The 17,601-nt window shown below is 37.9% G+C and overlaps 1 protein-coding gene across 1 annotated transcript; it reads right to left on the reverse strand.

The window, feature by feature from the left end:
- Positions 1 to 1,431: 1,431 nt before the first annotated feature.
- Positions 1,432 to 8,966, reverse strand: LOC112757809 (polynucleotide 3'-phosphatase ZDP-like). The gene is made up of 9 exons (XM_025806365.3): positions 8,913 to 8,966; positions 6,701 to 6,772; positions 6,552 to 6,608; positions 4,254 to 4,330; positions 3,915 to 3,996; positions 3,224 to 3,340; positions 2,685 to 2,815; positions 2,480 to 2,549; positions 1,432 to 1,479 (listed from the first exon to the last, which is right to left on the reverse strand). Exons 1-9 carry the CDS (start codon positions 8,964 to 8,966, stop codon positions 1,432 to 1,434), a joined length of 708 nt encoding a protein of 235 aa, XP_025662150.1.
- Between the last annotated feature and the right edge of the window lie 8,635 nt (positions 8,967 to 17,601).

Genomic DNA, 17,601 nt, shown 5'->3' on the forward strand with positions numbered 1-17,601 from the left:
AATGAGATAGCCATTCAACCAATCTAAATTAATTAAAACAAATATTAATTATTTTTAATATTTTTAAATTATAAAATATTTATAATAATAATTACAATAGATATTTTTTATTTAAATTTTAATAAATTTTTTATATAATTTTATGTATTATCCATACTAGACACGGGAACATACACTAGTTATAACAAATTATGTGTCAAATAATTTTTTATTATTAATATTATTATTATTATTATTATTATTATTATTATTAAAAGATTAATATAATAAAGCCTTTTATTAAATTTAAAAATTTATTACTATGATAATAATTATAATATTAAAAAATAAATATTTATAATTTAATTTAAATTGTTGTTAATCATAAAATTATTAAAAATAATATTAATAATTTAAATAGATCAATATATATATAATTGAATAAAGATTAATAGATTTTATTTATTAAATTATATATAAATAATGAATTAAATTAAATTAATTAATTAAAAAATTAAAAAATTAATTTATATTTTAATATTAATAAAATATTAAAATATTATTATAATTTATTTCAAAAAACTTTATATTGTGGGCCAAAAGTTTGAGTTTGACCAACACCAACCTCTATTTCACTGGGCAAAGCTCACTTCTACCACGATGCTTGGCCTCCACATTGCGATCCGAATATCAATAAGCAAGAAAGTAAATTACATAACACTTCGCATTACTATTTAGTATTTAGTATTTACTATTTACTAACCTTCTAACTTGACTTATCTTATCTCTTTTAGCATGCATATTGTTATAATCGTTTTTCACCCTCTTAAACAAGAATCTGTTTTATAGTTACGAAATTTTTGTATCAAAATTAAAAAAAAAAATTATGACACAGTTAAAAAATTTTTATGTTAATTTTTTATTCTTAACAAAAAAAAAAACAAAAAACAAGAATGAAAAACTCAAACAACTAAAAAGAAGAAATACATATACAGTAAAATCACTAAAGAAGAAGAGGAAAAGAAAAAAAAAACACAGACAATAACAGGCTAACAGCAATAAAAGAACGAGAAAGAACGCAAAATACAAACGTTTACGTTAGTGGAGAATTAGACTCACTAATGAAACTAGTTCTAGTTGAATTTGGACCAACTAAAGCTGCTAAAAAGTCTTAGATGTATCGTGGGACGATTCACAAATATCCACACACAGCATTTTGCATTTATTAGTGCATAATTTTATCTTATTTGCTCCATCTTTCCCATAAATTGGGGTTAATTTGTTCAAGAAAAACATAATCTTTTCTATTGCTCTTGCAAAACAACCTTAAACTTTTCAGCAATCCCATTAAACGTGTAGTTAAAATGCAGTGATAGCATACAAAGTGAAATTACTTCAACTTGCTTTAGAAGCAAAAGTTATTAAGAATAACTCTTTCAAATGATGAGACCCTTAAGTGTCAAAGAACTCTTCAGGGACATAAAACTTCAAACCATTCGCCTGCATCATCCATTAAAACAGAATAATCAGAAATATATTACACAACATAATGTAAATGATCTCTTATTATGTATTATCGTATGATAAATTTATTCTAATATTTTTAATATATGAAATAAGGACATTTTTATCCACTCCAACCTATAGTTAAAATGTGTACAAAAACAAGTTTTTTAGAATGCGCATTAAATACGACTAAATATCTATTTTGGTCATTGAGATTCACGCAATTATTCAATTTGGTTCCCAAAATTCAAAATTACCTATATTAGTCCTCCATATTCAAGTCCGGGTACTAATATAGTCACTCGACTCTTTCCAGCGATGACTAGGCAAACAGAATGCTGAGATGGCACCCTCTCTGCCACGCTTGATGATGAGTAAACGACGTCGTTTATCCTTGGTGCCCAAACAAGTCAGAAATGAAGAATAGTGGAGGTAGAGAAGAAAAATACTTTGTTTTGGGTCTCTATCGTTGCTTCTCCCTTCATATAAAAAGCGACGACATTTGTAACTTGTTTGGATGCCAAGGATAAACGACGTCGTTTACTCATCATCCAGCATGGCAGGAAGGGTGCCATCTCAGCATTCCGTTTGTCTAGTCATCGCCGGAAAGAGTTAAGGGACCACATTGGTGCCCGGACTTGAATCTGGAGGACCAGTATAGATAATTTTGAATTTCGAAAACCAAAATGGGTGATCACGTGAATTTCAAAGAACAAAATGGGGATTTAGTCCATTAAATACACTTTTAGATTATGCAAATGTTTTTTAAGATTCATATTGCTATAATAATAGAAATGATACAATAAGTTAACTATTTGGAGTTTAACTCAGACATAATACTATATATTCAAATAAAATACATAAAAAAAAAATATTTTACGTGTTGAATATATGCATAACTAGGCCTATCATGCAATAATACATCACATGATCCAATCACGCAGTGCTTTATTTTAATATGCATACAAAACATTGGCGAAGTTGTTTTAACTACCTCTGCAAATTTAATATCAGCATCACTGTGATCTGATTCTCTCCCAGCTGCATCACCAACATAAAAAGATCTACAACACAGAAATGATTATGTTTAAATTTTGCATTCCTTCATAGGTAAGTGCCAAGAGCAACTAAACACAGCTATTATAAACTAGTGGAAAAAATAAGCATCGATTGAAGAACTGAATGGTATGAAAAGTAACCCATCCACGTCAATGGCAATGCCAGAGTTGAAGTGCTTCTCCATAAGTCGCCACATCCCTGGGTTAGGCTTGCGAAAAGGATCAGCATTCGTTATATTAGCTTTACTAGGTAAACCACAAGCTATGAAAACCTGCAATATATATAATACTATATTAATTACCTTTCATGATCTTTGTATTTTTTTTCCTTAATAATTTCAAAACAAATAGGCAACCAACGTTATTTTCATTTTTCCTCTTTTAAAATTTTGTTGCATAACGAATACCAATAGCAACTCTCCAAGGATCATTCATCATTGTCCATTGCCCTAAATTTCCATAGCTGGAGAAAACCATTGTGCAGCTTGGTTCCCAACATGTCATTAATAGATAAGAATACTAGATCTGATAAGTGATAACTGTTCAAAATTACAAAGAGATCACTGAAAGAATGAAAAAAGAAACAATATATACAACAATTTTCAAATGACAAAACAGCCCATATTAATTGAATGGTTAGCAAGAAGAGAACATAAACTTTCTACATCTCTTAGCCTCACCTGAATAGGGACCTTCACCGACTCAATAAAACTATTCAGCCGTCCAATTTTTGAGTCCACAGCTACCTGTCTCTTGTTCTTCCAGCGCTCAATATTGCATTCGTTGGTAAAAATTACCTATATGTAGTAGAAGACAGAAACATTAACCAATGAATTGATTGCATCTGCATAAACTACCATATAAGATTCCTACTAGTATCAATTCTATACAGCAAAGGTTTCTTTTGGCTCTTAGCCACTAATTCCCAGACCCTATTACTAGGAATTAAACTAATTTAGCTTGATAAACTATGAATTCGACTAATGTAACTTGAGAAATGTTGGCTTCATATCGCGAATTTTTTTTGTCCCCAAGACTCGAACTTGGAGTAAACTACCCGAAAGAGTTTAACACAAACAAAAAGATCTAGGAAAAATGACATGATTGAAAAGCTCCCCAAAAATAGTAAACGTTTACTATCTTTGATGGGAGGTTTTCATTTCGGTTTTTTCAGGGTCCCTTTTATTGGGGCCAGAATCTTTCCAATATCATTTTGGTAGTTTATTCGACAAACCTGTCGATTACTTGACCAGCTTGGTCTTGGGACTAAATAAAGATTTGAATGAACAAAATACAGAATAACAGGTAAAAAATTAGAGGCAAATTTCCACAATAGATCTCAGCTATCTTTTATAGGTTAGAAGGACACACCAGCTTGTAGCCATCATGATATAAGCTCTGTAGTTTATCGGGAATTGAAGAATACATGAGTGACCAAGCATTTGGACCCACTCTGGAAGTAAAAGATTAGCACAAAAATCAATAAAAAAATGAAGCTCATGCACATGAAAATGACAATAATAAATTAATAATAATAATAATATTCTTATTTCACTTGTATAAGATTGTTCTAAGAAAAGACATCAAGTCTAATAACTAATATAGCTATGCCAGCAATATATAACCAGAAGCACTAACATTTTGCAATAGCATTTCCCGTTCAAACCAATATTGCCATCAATTTACATCATAATTCGGAAGAAGATTTACATATTCACAGCAGTTTTTGCGAGAGTTCCATCAAAATCAAAGGCAGCAATCTTACTTGAGTCGTGCAAACCATCATCCTGGAAATTATTGAAGCACAGAACAGAACAAAGAGGAAAAAGTAATTAAAATTTACATGAACGTAATTTTAACTGCAGAATTTATACAAAATATACCCCGATTTTAAAATCCAACCAAACTATATTCAGAAATAAGAAAGCTACTGGGGTGCCGGTGAGAGAAAGAAGTCTATGTGTTGTAACAATTTTCACATAGTGATATTCTCTGGTTGTCATTTGACAACGGCCGTGGTTTTTTCTCCGGTAATTGGAGTTTCCACGTTAAATTCTTGTGTTGTGATTGTGTCTATTTTATTTCTCTGTCAAAGGTGTTTTCTCAAGGGGGAATGGTGTATTATTCCCAACAAGTGGTATCAAGAGCTTTGGTTCGGTAGGATTTATTCTTAGTATGCTCTGTGGTTGCAGCCTAGTCTGACCTTCCACATCAGAAAAGAATTTTGTCCTATGGCTTGAGGTTGATCTTTGGTTATTGTTGTTGCTGGAAGGCAGTGTGACACTGTGAGAGTGCTGTTTGGAAAGGTTCTGGCTAAGGAAAGACTTGGTATTTAAGTGTGTCCATTGTGACCCACCTCTCTTTCCTGGGGACCCTTCCTAGTGCACGGTTGAGTTATACTATTCCAGTATACGGTTGCAACAATGTCAGGATATTCAAGTGCTGTGAAGCTTGAAATAGAGAAATTTGATGGAAGAATCAATTTTGGCTTGTGGCAAATACAAGTCAAGGATGTGTTGATACAATCAGGTTTGCACAAGGCGTTGAAGGAGAGGATCTCTGGTATGAAGGATGAAGAATGGGAGGAACTAGATTTGAGAGCTGCAAGTGCTATTCGCCTGTGTTTGGCTAAGAATGTTCTTGCAAATGTGCAAGGAATAAAAACAGCCAAGGAACTTTGGGATAAACTCAAAGGGTTGTATCAGTCAAAGGGCATCTCAAATCGGTTGTTATTGAAGGAGCAGTTCCATAATCTACGCATGGATCACAATGTGAAAATCTCCGACCATCTTAGTGCTATCAATGGTATTGTCTCTGAATTAGAGGCAATTGGAGTGAAAATTGATGATGAAGATAAGGCACTAAGGCTCATATTGTCTCTTCCCTCTTCCTATGAGTATATCAAACCTGTTTTAATGTATGGGAAGGAAACTCTGAATTTTGAAGAAGTTGCCAGTAAGCTCATTGCTGAAGAAAGAAGAATGAAAAATGAGGGTAGCACTTCATCAGATTTGGCGCTTGTAGCTAGAAGTGACAATTATGGAAAAGGAAATCGTGGAAGGAGTGTAACATGCTGGAAATGTGGAAAGTCTGGGCATGTAAAGAGAAATTGTCCAGGTAATGCGGTTTCAGAAAAAGACTCTCAATCTGATACTTGTAATATTGCTCTCTCTATGAGAGAAGATGATGTTCTCTAGAAGACAAGAAGTATCCTCATGGTATTACCGCACTGCCATGGATAAGGATAAGTTGTGGCAAGCGGGTCCACAATTGCACACGGGCATTGGTTGGCGTTGAGATGCAAGGTGTGTGGCGGAGTTAGGTCGATGGCTGAAGAACTTCCAGGAAAAGCCAATTTGGAAGTTGCACCATGAATTTTCAGCAAGGTTTCGATCTGTACCAAGGTGAAATGCTTGGAGTGGTCTAATTCCAAGTGAGTATACTTTCATGGTGGAGTATGATAGTTCTCTGAACTATGATTGTCGGTATAGACAATGGCAGCAAAGAATTGTCGGTGTTGACAATGGAAGCTGAAGATGTGTGACTATTTCAATCAAGGTGGAGATTGTTAGGATTTGGTTGAATTAGTCCCACATTGCTCAGGATAGCAAATGGAGTGGGTGGCCTAGGCTATAAATATGAGGCTAAGTTCTCCATTTGTTTTTGCACCAGTCAGAAACACTTTAAGCTTGTATCTGATTTTTCTTTTCCTCTGTACTCTTTGATTAGAGAGTGTTGTGAGGTGTAGTTAGATATTTGCTTTGAAAGAGTGTGGGTGTACTGGGGTGCCGGTGAGAGAAAGAAGTCTATGTGTTGTAACAATTTTCACATAGTGATATTCTCTGGTTGTCATTTGACAACGGCCGTGGTTTTTTCTCCGGTAATTGGAGTTTCCACGTTAAATTCTTGTGTTGTGATTGTGTCTATTTTATTTCTCTGTCAAAGGTGTTTTCTCAAGGGGGAATGGTGTATTATTCCCAACAAAAGCGACATTATTAACTTCTTCACCAGTTCATTAAATATGACTGTCTGAAATGCTTTCCACTTCGGTAAAAGGGTAGCATCCTGAAGCAAGCAACAAAGTTTAAAGTTTAAGATTATTTTCGTATTATCAAACACCTTGTGTGCATATGAGGACCACTACATTTTAAACATACTCTGTACTTGCTTTTCACTTCAGAAAGTGAATAGTTGAAGTCATCCATGTCCTCCAAGTTAGAAATACAAAACTGTAAGAGTATATATGCAGAGAGATTAATCATCAGAATTCAGAAATGTGAAGGAGTAAATAAGCTAAACGCAACATTATAATGTTTACTGGTTCAACTACACAACAATTTCATAAATTATGAAGAAAATATAGTCTGCTACACATAATTCTAAATCAAAATCTAACCTCACCAATTCTTGTTATAAGCACAAAGAGAGTGTTAGAAAACGATGGAATGTAAACAAATGCAATGTAAAATATGTAATGAGTTTCTATGCAATCAAGGAGCTGGGTGGTAGATTAATATCTATTTCCTTCAAACACGTTTTCCGAGAGGCAAATTTCTGTGCAGACTCCTTTTCAAAGCAAGCTCATCTCATTCCTATGGGATTACAGTGCTTCCAGACTCCTCCCCTTTTCCTCGACAATTGGAGATTATAAGAGAAGAGTAAATTTGTTACGGTGGCTTTGGTGCAGTGTTTTGTTTTTAGGCGCTCTTGGTAATCAAACAAAAATAATGACAAATTAGGAGTTAGACCTTTGACTAATGGTCTTATATTCCATGAGATAAATATGAGGTACGGGTATTTTTTTGAATCGTGGTGTCTACGTATCGATATATTTTAGATATAATGTTTATTGATATTCGTTTGACATAAGTGTTTTTTTAATAATGTCTTAATAAAAAAATAATTTTTTTAAACACATTTAAACACATCTAAATATCATTATGTGTTAGTGTATTTAACTTTATTTTTAATATATATATATTTTTAAAATAAATTTAAAAATAGTATATATTATTATTTATTAATTTTTTTAAATATTTTATATAATTAAAATAAAATAAATAATCAAATTTATTCCTGAAATATTACTCGTTTTTTAAATTAATTTTTTATTTTTTTAATTAAATTCATCTTTCAAATATTTTAAATTAATTGCATTAGTCTTTTTATCATTTTTTTTTATTGACGGCATCAAAATTTGTTAATGTTGCACATTAAGTGATACTATAATACACACGAATCTTAATTGACTATTTACATGATAAGTTTATAAAATTAGATCAAATCAAAATCTAATTAAGAAAAGAACTTGAGGCATTGGAATCGTACTATTTAGGATTGATTTGATATAATTTTATAAATTTATCATGTCAGCTGCCAATTAGAACTACTTAACGTGTTACATCAACAAATTTTGATATTGTTAACAACAAAAGGACTAAAATGACTAATTTAAAATCGTTGATAGACGAATTTGATTAAAAAAATTTGTTCAAACACTAATGTAAAGAATGATTAATCTTTTGGAGACTAATTTAATAATTTATTTAATTAAAATAAAATATTAAAAATAATTAAAAAATTAATTTATATTTTAATATCAATAAAATATTAAAATATTATTATGATTTATCTAAAATATATATATATATATATATATATATATATATATATATATATATTCTCGTATTTTATAAAATTTTAAAATTTGTATATCAACATGTCTTGTATTATATCATATTTTATATTATGTTGTATTTTATATCTGTATCTGTGCCTGTGCATAGTAGGATAAATATAAAAATTCTTTGTTCATAAAAAAAAGATAAATATAAAGAGAAATTGGATAGAATATCTTTCATTTGTATAGTTTAGTATAACATTAAATAAGCATTTTTCTTATTCGTACACTTTGCGGTTTTCATATGATATTTACTTTTAAGAATAACAAATAGACACCGAAAACAAATGCAAGACATAAAAAAAAACAATAATTGTATTTACATTGTAAATAAATGTTATTAATTTTTTTTAAGGAAATAGTGATTCTGATTTTTTTGTCCTTTACTGTAATTAATATACAAATTACTAAAATAATCATAATAAATATATACCAAAAATCAATCATTAAATCGATTGTCCGTATAAAATAATTTTTGAAATATCAAATATACATTAGGTTTATTTGTCGTTTAGTAATATGTCGCGTGATAGATAACATTCGGCTTTTTTATCTAATTAAGTATATGAGAAGCTTTTATTCTCCAAATACGCAGCACTTGAAAGTGATCCTAAAATACGCAGCACTTGAAAGTGATCCTAAAATACGCATGCCCAATTCGTGCCCACCAACCAAGAAATGGAGTTTACCATCAATTCACGGCTGACGCCAACGAAATGGCGTAGGAGAGCAGCTTTCTCCATTTCGTTGCTGCCATACACGAAATGGAGCAACATCAGCGACGGCGCACACGAGATGGGCATCTCTGGGTCATCGCATGCGAATTGGCCCAAGCTGCTGGCGGCGGCCACGAATTGGAGGACCTCGTCCCTGGCGCCCACGAAATGGAGGTCAACGTAGCAGCTGCACATGCATTGGTCATGTTGGGAGGCAGGAGACACTTGGGAAGGGAGCCAACTTCATTATAAAAGGGTTGTGAGGGAGGGAACTACTGCACGGTTAAAGGGGTCATAAGGTAAAAAAAAAATTTGTGCAAGTCTTGAAAAGGAAGGTAGTGGGTGGTGGTTGGGAGGGCAGTGCTGAGAAAAAAAATTTTTAATATGAGTGGGGGAGGGGTTAATGCAGAGGAGAACTTGAACCGGTTGGACGAACATCATATAGCGGCACATTTATTCCATAAGGTTAGTTTACGTCATTTAGCTGATTATTGTTGTTAAAATATTATTAAACATAATATTTTCCATTTTTAGAAATTTTTGTAGAGAATTTTGAGCTGTTGTATTTCTTGCTACCTTTGGTTGCAGCCGACACGTGTCCTTACTCCTCATGGCACGCTCGTCGATGTTTTCATGGTAGACCCTGCAGATCCAAGCATGGACATTAGACGGCAGAGGCTTGAGCCTTATCTGAGACGCACGGGATTTTACCATGCCTCTTTGATCAAGCGCTTCGAGTACGATAATCCACTTATTAGTGCCTTGGTCGAACGATGGCGACCTGAGACACATACCTTCCATCTTCCTTGGGGGGAGTGTACAATAACCCTGGAGGATGTAGCAATGCAGTTAGGGTTACCTGTTGATGGTCAGCCTGTTAGTGGTACTTTGAGGTCATAGAGCAAGTTTCACCAAAGAGATATTTGGGAATGGTGTCATGAACTTCTAGGTGAGGTTCCCGCCGGCCACGTAGGGACAACAAAGTTCAACATAAAGCTGAAGTGGCTCAGAAATCGTCTTCAACAGATGCCGCTTGACTTAGAAGATAATGGCCTCATGCAGTATGCACGGTGTTACATGCTTTACCTGTTGGGAGGCGTGCTTCTTCCGGACAAGGCCAACAACACGGTGCATGTTCGATATCTGCCATTGTTGGCTGACTTTGATGCGATTTGCACCTACAGTTGGGGTAGCGCCGTCCTCTGTTGGTTATATCGTGCTATGTGCTTAGCAACGGACTACAGTGTTGAGGGTATGGCCGGTTGTCATACGTTGCTGATGTCGTGGATATACTACAGGTTACCTTTCTTGGCACCGAATGTTACGACACCATATAGTTTTCCTTTAGCAACGAGGTATGGTATATGTCTTCCCACTTTGTGACTTTTCTCATATATCCTTCGCGGTTGGGGTTTAATTTTTTTTTTACTTTGCCTTGGTCCAACAGGTGGGCAGGAAAAAAAGGACAAAATGACTATGCTGAGCAGCGGTTATTGAGGCACCGGCTGAGGTTGGACAATTTGCACGTGGATGAGGTTGGTGCTACTTGTTATTAATATCTTATGAACAACTATGTATATGACTTTACTGAAGGGGTTTCTCTTATGTGTAGTTTGTTTGGCAACCGTACATGGACCCACGGATTCTGTCTAGAGTTCCTGCTGAATTCCTCGGCCACCCACATGGAGATTTCTATACCGCCGTTGTGCCTCTCATATTTTTTAGATGGATTGAGATCCTAAATGTTGATCGAGTGTTGCGTCAATTTGGGGGAAAGCAAGGACCTCCAAACCCGCCGCTTAATATTGATACCTTCCATCGACAATCGGCCCGCAATGATGACGGATGGTGGCCGGTCAGACTATCTGAGTGGTTTGAGGTGTGGGCAAACCGGCGAGGTGATGCATACAGGCTGCGTATTGATCGTGCAGATACGTTGCGTCCTAGTCAAGATTACTATAGGTGGTACTGCGACAGAACAAGGAGGTTTTTGTCTGCCCCTGATGCATTCCATGATCCGAGGCAGGAAGTTGTCCCAGAAGGTGCACCGGAAGAGTATGGAAGAGGCCCAGTTGTTAATTTGCCGCCGGTTCCCCGAGACCATCGTCGCCGCCGTCCTCGCAGAGGCAGAGCTGAAGAACATGCTGACCCTGGGGAGGATAGGCAAGATTTACCAGACGAAGACCGGCCCAGTGTTGAGCAAGACATGGGTTATCATGCTCCATCACAGCCTCCTCCAGTTCCTGGGGACTACTACTACCCGCAACCTTTTGTTCAAGCGGAGCCTATGCAGCCATCTTCCATTCAGCACTTTATGCCATATCAGAGTAGCTATGAAGTTGGTGGTTCATCACAGGGAGGTACACAGGACTTAATTGATTCTATGGACAGAGTTGGGTGGACAAACTTCTCTTCGTTTTTCGACGGTTTGGACCATTTCATCCCTCAGCAAGCATCCCCTCATACACCAACAGATCTTGCACTCGCCCTGCCCCGATCCGACACTGACATGCAGCCTGCGCCTGCGGGGAGGAGATCTACCTCCATTGGGGACACAGCTGGGTCTGCACTACGACCCTACGACCCTATGCAGATGCAGGGTCGACGACTTTCAGGACGGAGTTGATACATTCGGAAAGGTTGGTTGTCATGTGACCATATCGTCGGCCCTCATCAAGGTGCTGCAGCCATTTTGGTGGCTCCAATTCTCGTATCCAACCCATCATCTGTGGCGATGCTACGGGATCCTCGCTGCTACTTAACTCAAGGTAGTACTGCGCCTGCTCTTGCGTCTTCGAATAAGCGGCATTAACCAGGTGTCTTTTGGCTTCCTTACTCTTAAAACTTGTTGCGAAGTTGGAAGCAATATGCCGTACACAGTAAACATTGTGTTCCCAGCCACAGCCGTCACGCTCCAATGCGGCCTTTATTGCAGCATGCCTGTCGGAGATAAGAAGAACTCCTGGCCGAGTTGCTACATGTCTCCTCAAATTGGTCAAAAAAAAGTACCATGAATCTGTGTTCTCTCTTTCGACGAGGGCAAAGCGACATGCAAAATGTTGTTGTTTCCATCCTGTGCTATGGCCATGAGAAGAGTGCCAGCGTACTTCCCGTACAGATGTGTTCCGTCTACTGAGACTAGCGGCTTGCAATGCCTAAACGCTTGAACACATGAAGGGAACGACCAGAAAACCTGGTGGAACATGACACTATCACGGTCCAGGGTGTTTCCGATGTAGTACGGAACCGTTTGGAGGTCAACAATTGTCCCTGCAATCCAATTGTAGGGTTTAGTCAAACTGGTTAAGGAGTAAAAGGACAACTAAGAGCAAAGATCCTACGAAAGTAAATTGCAAGGAATACCTGGGACGAAGGCTTGGAGCGCATTGAAGTATCGGCGCAGCTGGTCATACGACTCGTCCCAATCACCATAGATCCTTGCGATTGCCTTCTGCTTTGCGTGCCAAACCTTCTTGTAAGACACCTTGTACCCGTACGCTGACTCAACCGATCCTTGCAACACCTTTACACAAATAGTCGCATCAGCATGCACCATGGGGAATATGTGCTGGCAGATGACATTGCTATCTAGTTGAGCGTGGTCCTGAGACATCGAACTTGCCAGGCAACTATGAGGCCCTTCGTATTTTCGAATTTCCCAAAATCGGGAAGACGATGTCTTCGCAACCCGTACCATCCAGCGACATCGATCACCGAACTGCTTGCATCGACATACATACCTCCTTTGGTCTGACTCTACGACCTTATACTCTGCACTCCTACGGATGTTGTAGTTCTTGACTGCAAGCATCGCTGTTTCCCGGTTCAGAAACTTCAACCCAATCTCGAGCTCCATCTCGCCTGACAGAGCGTAGTTGCTAGGTCCGTCCTCTGCGTTACTCGAATGCATTGCTCCAAGATTTAGGGACAGGTAGTGTGCAGATGTGCTGGAGGATACACGTCCACCTACCGCTTCAACAGGTCTTGGAGGAACATCGTCGCCATGAGGAGGTTGCGTTTCCGGAACGGCTTCTGCCTCATCACCACTGTATTCTTCAATGTCATCCTCGTCAGAAGTTTCGGCAATGCCAACATCAGCATGCCTATCGAACCCATGTAACGTTGAAGGGGACGGGCGCGCTTCCTGAAGATTTGCATTCTGTTCCCGCACAACAAATGCATTGAAGCTTGGACTACGGGCCCTACTTGTATCCGGCCCCGGAACAAAATCAGCCGCTCCCAGATTTCTCACACCATCCACATTATTGGAACTGGACGAGCTTCCGCCAATATCCTGAATATTCAGACAAAGCTCCAACGAATATATGGTACCTATGCTGCGATGATAAGAGAACATCATTGATACCTGCTGATCAGATTTTATCTGCATTTTTTGATATGCAAACGAGTTGGCCACTGCAATTGGCATCCTATAAGTCAGCTTCGTGATTTTTTTTTTCCCAACCATTCCGGTATGAACCAGAATCAGATTCTTCAGATCTTGCAACGATGTCTGTGGTGGAATCATTATCCATAATGGATCATCGCAAACGAATGTAATCCCTTCTGCTGTATGAGAAATTTCTCCATTTGGATATAAAATTAAATACACGTTCTCCGAAGCCATATAAAAAAAAAGCCAATCTGAATACCCAAAAAATTTTTAAGAGAGAAAGAAGCTAGTGAACTTGAGAGAATATTGAAGAGTGGGAGGAGAGTGAATACTGAATGGCTTCTTCCGTGGTTGCTCTAGCAGCGTTTATATAGGCACACCGCGATCCCATTTTGTTGCCAATACACCTGAAGTGTTCCAACTCAAGTGCGCCGCAGTTGAATTGGTGCCAACTCGTGGCCACCGTCCAAGATGTTACCCATTTCATGGGTGACAGCCACATAATGGTTGCTTCACCATTTCGTGCCCGCCGCCATTGAAATGGAACCTGCTGCACCTTTGCTCCATTTCGTGGGCGCTCCACCTGATATGGAGTGGAATCCCATTTCGCGGGCGGCGTGCGAGACTTGGGCCTGCGTATTTCAGTAACACTTTCACGCCGTGCGTATATAGGGAAATAAAGTGTGAAGAATGTTTAATTATATAAAAAAGCCGATAACATTCTTCCAAAGAGACTAGTCAATTTAAGAAAAAATAACTCGTCTATTGAGTATTGACTGATTTTTTTTTTGGTGACTGAAATAAATTAAACAAAGAAAAACAAAACAAACAAAACAAGGAACTGCCTAAATAGAGGGACAGTCCCGTTTAAGACTACTCTTAAATTCCTCCCAAGGTGAAAGAAGCTCTACATGCGAAAGTTGTAACTTCATCGCCATCTTTGCCATAGTATCTGCCACCGTGTTTGCATCTCTCATAATCAAACGAAAGTCAACCCGCCAATTCCAATGCATGATATCTCTTATTTTGAGCACCAGTGGATCAATAAACCCAAAACCATCTTGAGTAACAAGATTAAATGCTTCCACACAATCCGTCTCACAAATAACATCTCGTTGACCCACATCCCAAGCTAAGAGATATTCTCTCCAAATAGCAAACAATTCTCCTTGAAGAATACTATTACTCTCAATCATTCCCAAACACCCCCTTTGCCAGCTCCCATTACAATCTCTAATAACACAAGCAAAACCAACACTATCACCCGAACCAAAATAACTAGCATCACAATTAATCTTAAAAGTACCAATGGATGGGGGATTCCAAAAACCATTTAGAGTAGAGGGAAGGGACATACGTTGTAATTCAAAGATATTCCTAAGCTCCTTTTCTGAAGTTAATGTCAGACAAATCACTTTTTCCGGAGGCCAAGTTTCATCGGGATTAAAGATGTCATTATTCCTTGCTCGCCATATCCACCAAAGTCCCGAAAAGAACTTGAACGGATGCTCTCTGCTATGATACAAGAACCAGTTCTTCAAATCCAAAGGATGACAAGAAATATCCAACCTATGCCAGACAAGCTGAGCTTTGGGACAATCCCGAATACAATGTAAAACCGATTCCTGGCTAGAAAGACATCTTGGACACTTATCCGATGACGACATCCCTCTTCTAAAGCGAAAACTTGCAGTAGGAAGAGCCTCCTTAAGACACAACCAAGCTAAAAATTTATGCTTTTCTGGAACAAGCTGGCGCCAAAGCCAAAGCCAATTCTCCCGCTCCTCCCAACCAAACAGCTGCTTACACAACCACAAGTAACCATTGCGAGAGTTATAGACTTTGGCAGCAGACCCACTCCAATACCAACCCACTTCCGGACCTACTTGTTCATCTGGATTGTAAGAAAGAATATTATCTTTCAGATTTTGAGATAAAGGAGAATAAAGAGTATCCAAATGCCACCTACCAACCGACCAAATATCCTGTATCCGGAGATTCGAATCAGAAATGTGAACATAATCGATCTCATTAGATAACCGTCCTTCTTTCCTCCAGCTAGAAAACCAAAAATTCTGGTTCAAATCTCCAATACACCAAGCAAACCCATCCTTCAACACTTCCCAAGCCTTGCAAAGACACCTCCAAATAGGAGAGTCCTTGTTCTTAGGATAACTAAAACAGTCATATAGAGATGATCGGTATTTGGCATCCAACAATTAGACCCATAGCTTGTTTGGCTGCTGGAAGAAAGTCCAAACTAGCTTCCCAAGAAGAGCAATATTTACACAATAAGGATCTCTAATCCCTAAACCTCCATATTTTTTTGGAGTAACCAGTACCTTCCAACTAACAAGATTCAATCCTCTTCCATCAACTTGTCCTTTCCAAAGAAAATTCCTCATCATAGACTCCAATTTACTAATGATTTCTTTGGGAAAAATAGAGACCTGCATCTGGTATGTGGGAATAGCAGCGACAACAGAATTAACCAAGCAAAGTCTACCAGCACGATTGAGTAAACTTCCTTTCCAGCTTGCTAGCCTACTCCGAATCTTATCCAGGACACCATTGAAAGCTGAACGAGTCACCCTAGAATGGCTAAGGGTAACTCCAAGATACTTGCCCAAGTCCTGGACAAATCTGATAGAGGATACCCCAGTGAAAACCTCTTTCCTTGTTGCAGAGACATTCTTGGAGCAAAGCGCTTTAGACTTCTCAACATTAATCTTCATCCCAGATGCTTTGCAAAAAGTCTCTAAAACCAACATCACATTTTGCACTTGTCTCTTTGTAGCTTTACAGAATAGAAGCAAGTCATCCGCAAACATTAAGTGGGATATTCTTGGTCCCCCTCTAGAAATAGCAACCGGTTCCCACAAGCCCAAATCAACCTGATGACTAATAAAGCATGCCAATCGCTCCATACACAACACAAAAAGATAGGGTGACATAGGGTCTCCTTGTCTAAGACCTCGGCTAGGAGTAAAGCCATTCAGACGACTCCCATTCCAAAGAATAGATAAGGAAGAAGCAGTGACACAATTCATAATCAAATTAAGTGTAGGAATAGGAAAACCAAAGCTTTTAAGGGTATGAGCTAAAAACCTCCAGTCAACTCTGTCATAAGCTTTCTCCAGATCAATCTTAAATGCCAGTGTGCCTTTCTTTGATTTAGTCTTCTTCATAAAGTGGAGGACTTCTTGGGCAATAATGATGTTGTTAGGAGTTCCTCGTCCCGGAATAAATCCTCCTTGAAGCGGGCCAACAATCTCCGCAAGATGAGGACGAAGCCTATTAACAAGGACCTTCGTGATGATCTTGTAAACTACATTGCAGAGACTAATCGGCCTGAAATCTTTCATAGATACCGGTGATTCAACCTTTGGAATGAGAACTAGTAAAGTCTCCAACATTCTCGGATCAAGAGGAACACCGGAGAATGCCTGCTTAACCATCTTCCAAACATCAAGACCAATGATCTCCCAATATTCTTTGAAGAAGAAAGCTTGAAACCCATCAGGACCCGGAGCTTTAAAAGAGTTCATGTGAAAAACCGCTGCTTTGACTTCCTCCATAGTAACTGGTGCCGTAAGGTTATTGCAAGCTTCCTCATTTAGAGAAGGAAGAGGCACATCACCAAGGCAACCCAAATCAACATCATCCAAATGACAGAATAAGCTTTTATAGAAAGACTCTGCTTCTTGACTCAGAACCTCTGGATCAGTTTCCCACACTCCATCCTTGAGAAAAAGGCCATGAATCTTATTATGTTTCCTTCGCGCAAGAGTTTGAATATGAAAGAATCTTGTATTCCTATCCCCGAACCTTACCCACTGCTCTCTGGACTTTTGGAACCATAGGAGCTCTTCTTGCACTAGAGTATTGTTATAATCATCAAGCAACTGTCGCTCTTTCTGACGCAAATAAATACTATCCACCACTTCCAAACGCTTTTGTAAATAATTAATCTGCTGCTCTAATTCACATTTCTTAACAAAAATGTTACCAAATACCTTCGAGTTAAACTCTAGTGAATTCTTCTGTACTTCCGAAAGCTTGCCATGAATTCCTCTATTACCAGACCACCATGACTGGTTCACAATATCCCTATACCCAGGATGAGTAGCTCAAGCAGCAACAAATCGGAAAGGTCGATTCCCTTTAGGCTGAGGACGACCTTTACAACGCACCAGAATAGGGCAATGATCAGACTGAAGCCTATTTAGAACTTCTGCATAAGCCTCTGGAAAGATAGATAACCAACTA

The sequence above is a fragment of the Arachis hypogaea genome, chromosome 6, assembly GCF_003086295.3.
Source record: "Arachis hypogaea cultivar Tifrunner chromosome 6, arahy.Tifrunner.gnm2.J5K5, whole genome shotgun sequence".
NCBI lineage: Eukaryota > Viridiplantae > Streptophyta > Magnoliopsida > Fabales > Fabaceae > Arachis > Arachis hypogaea.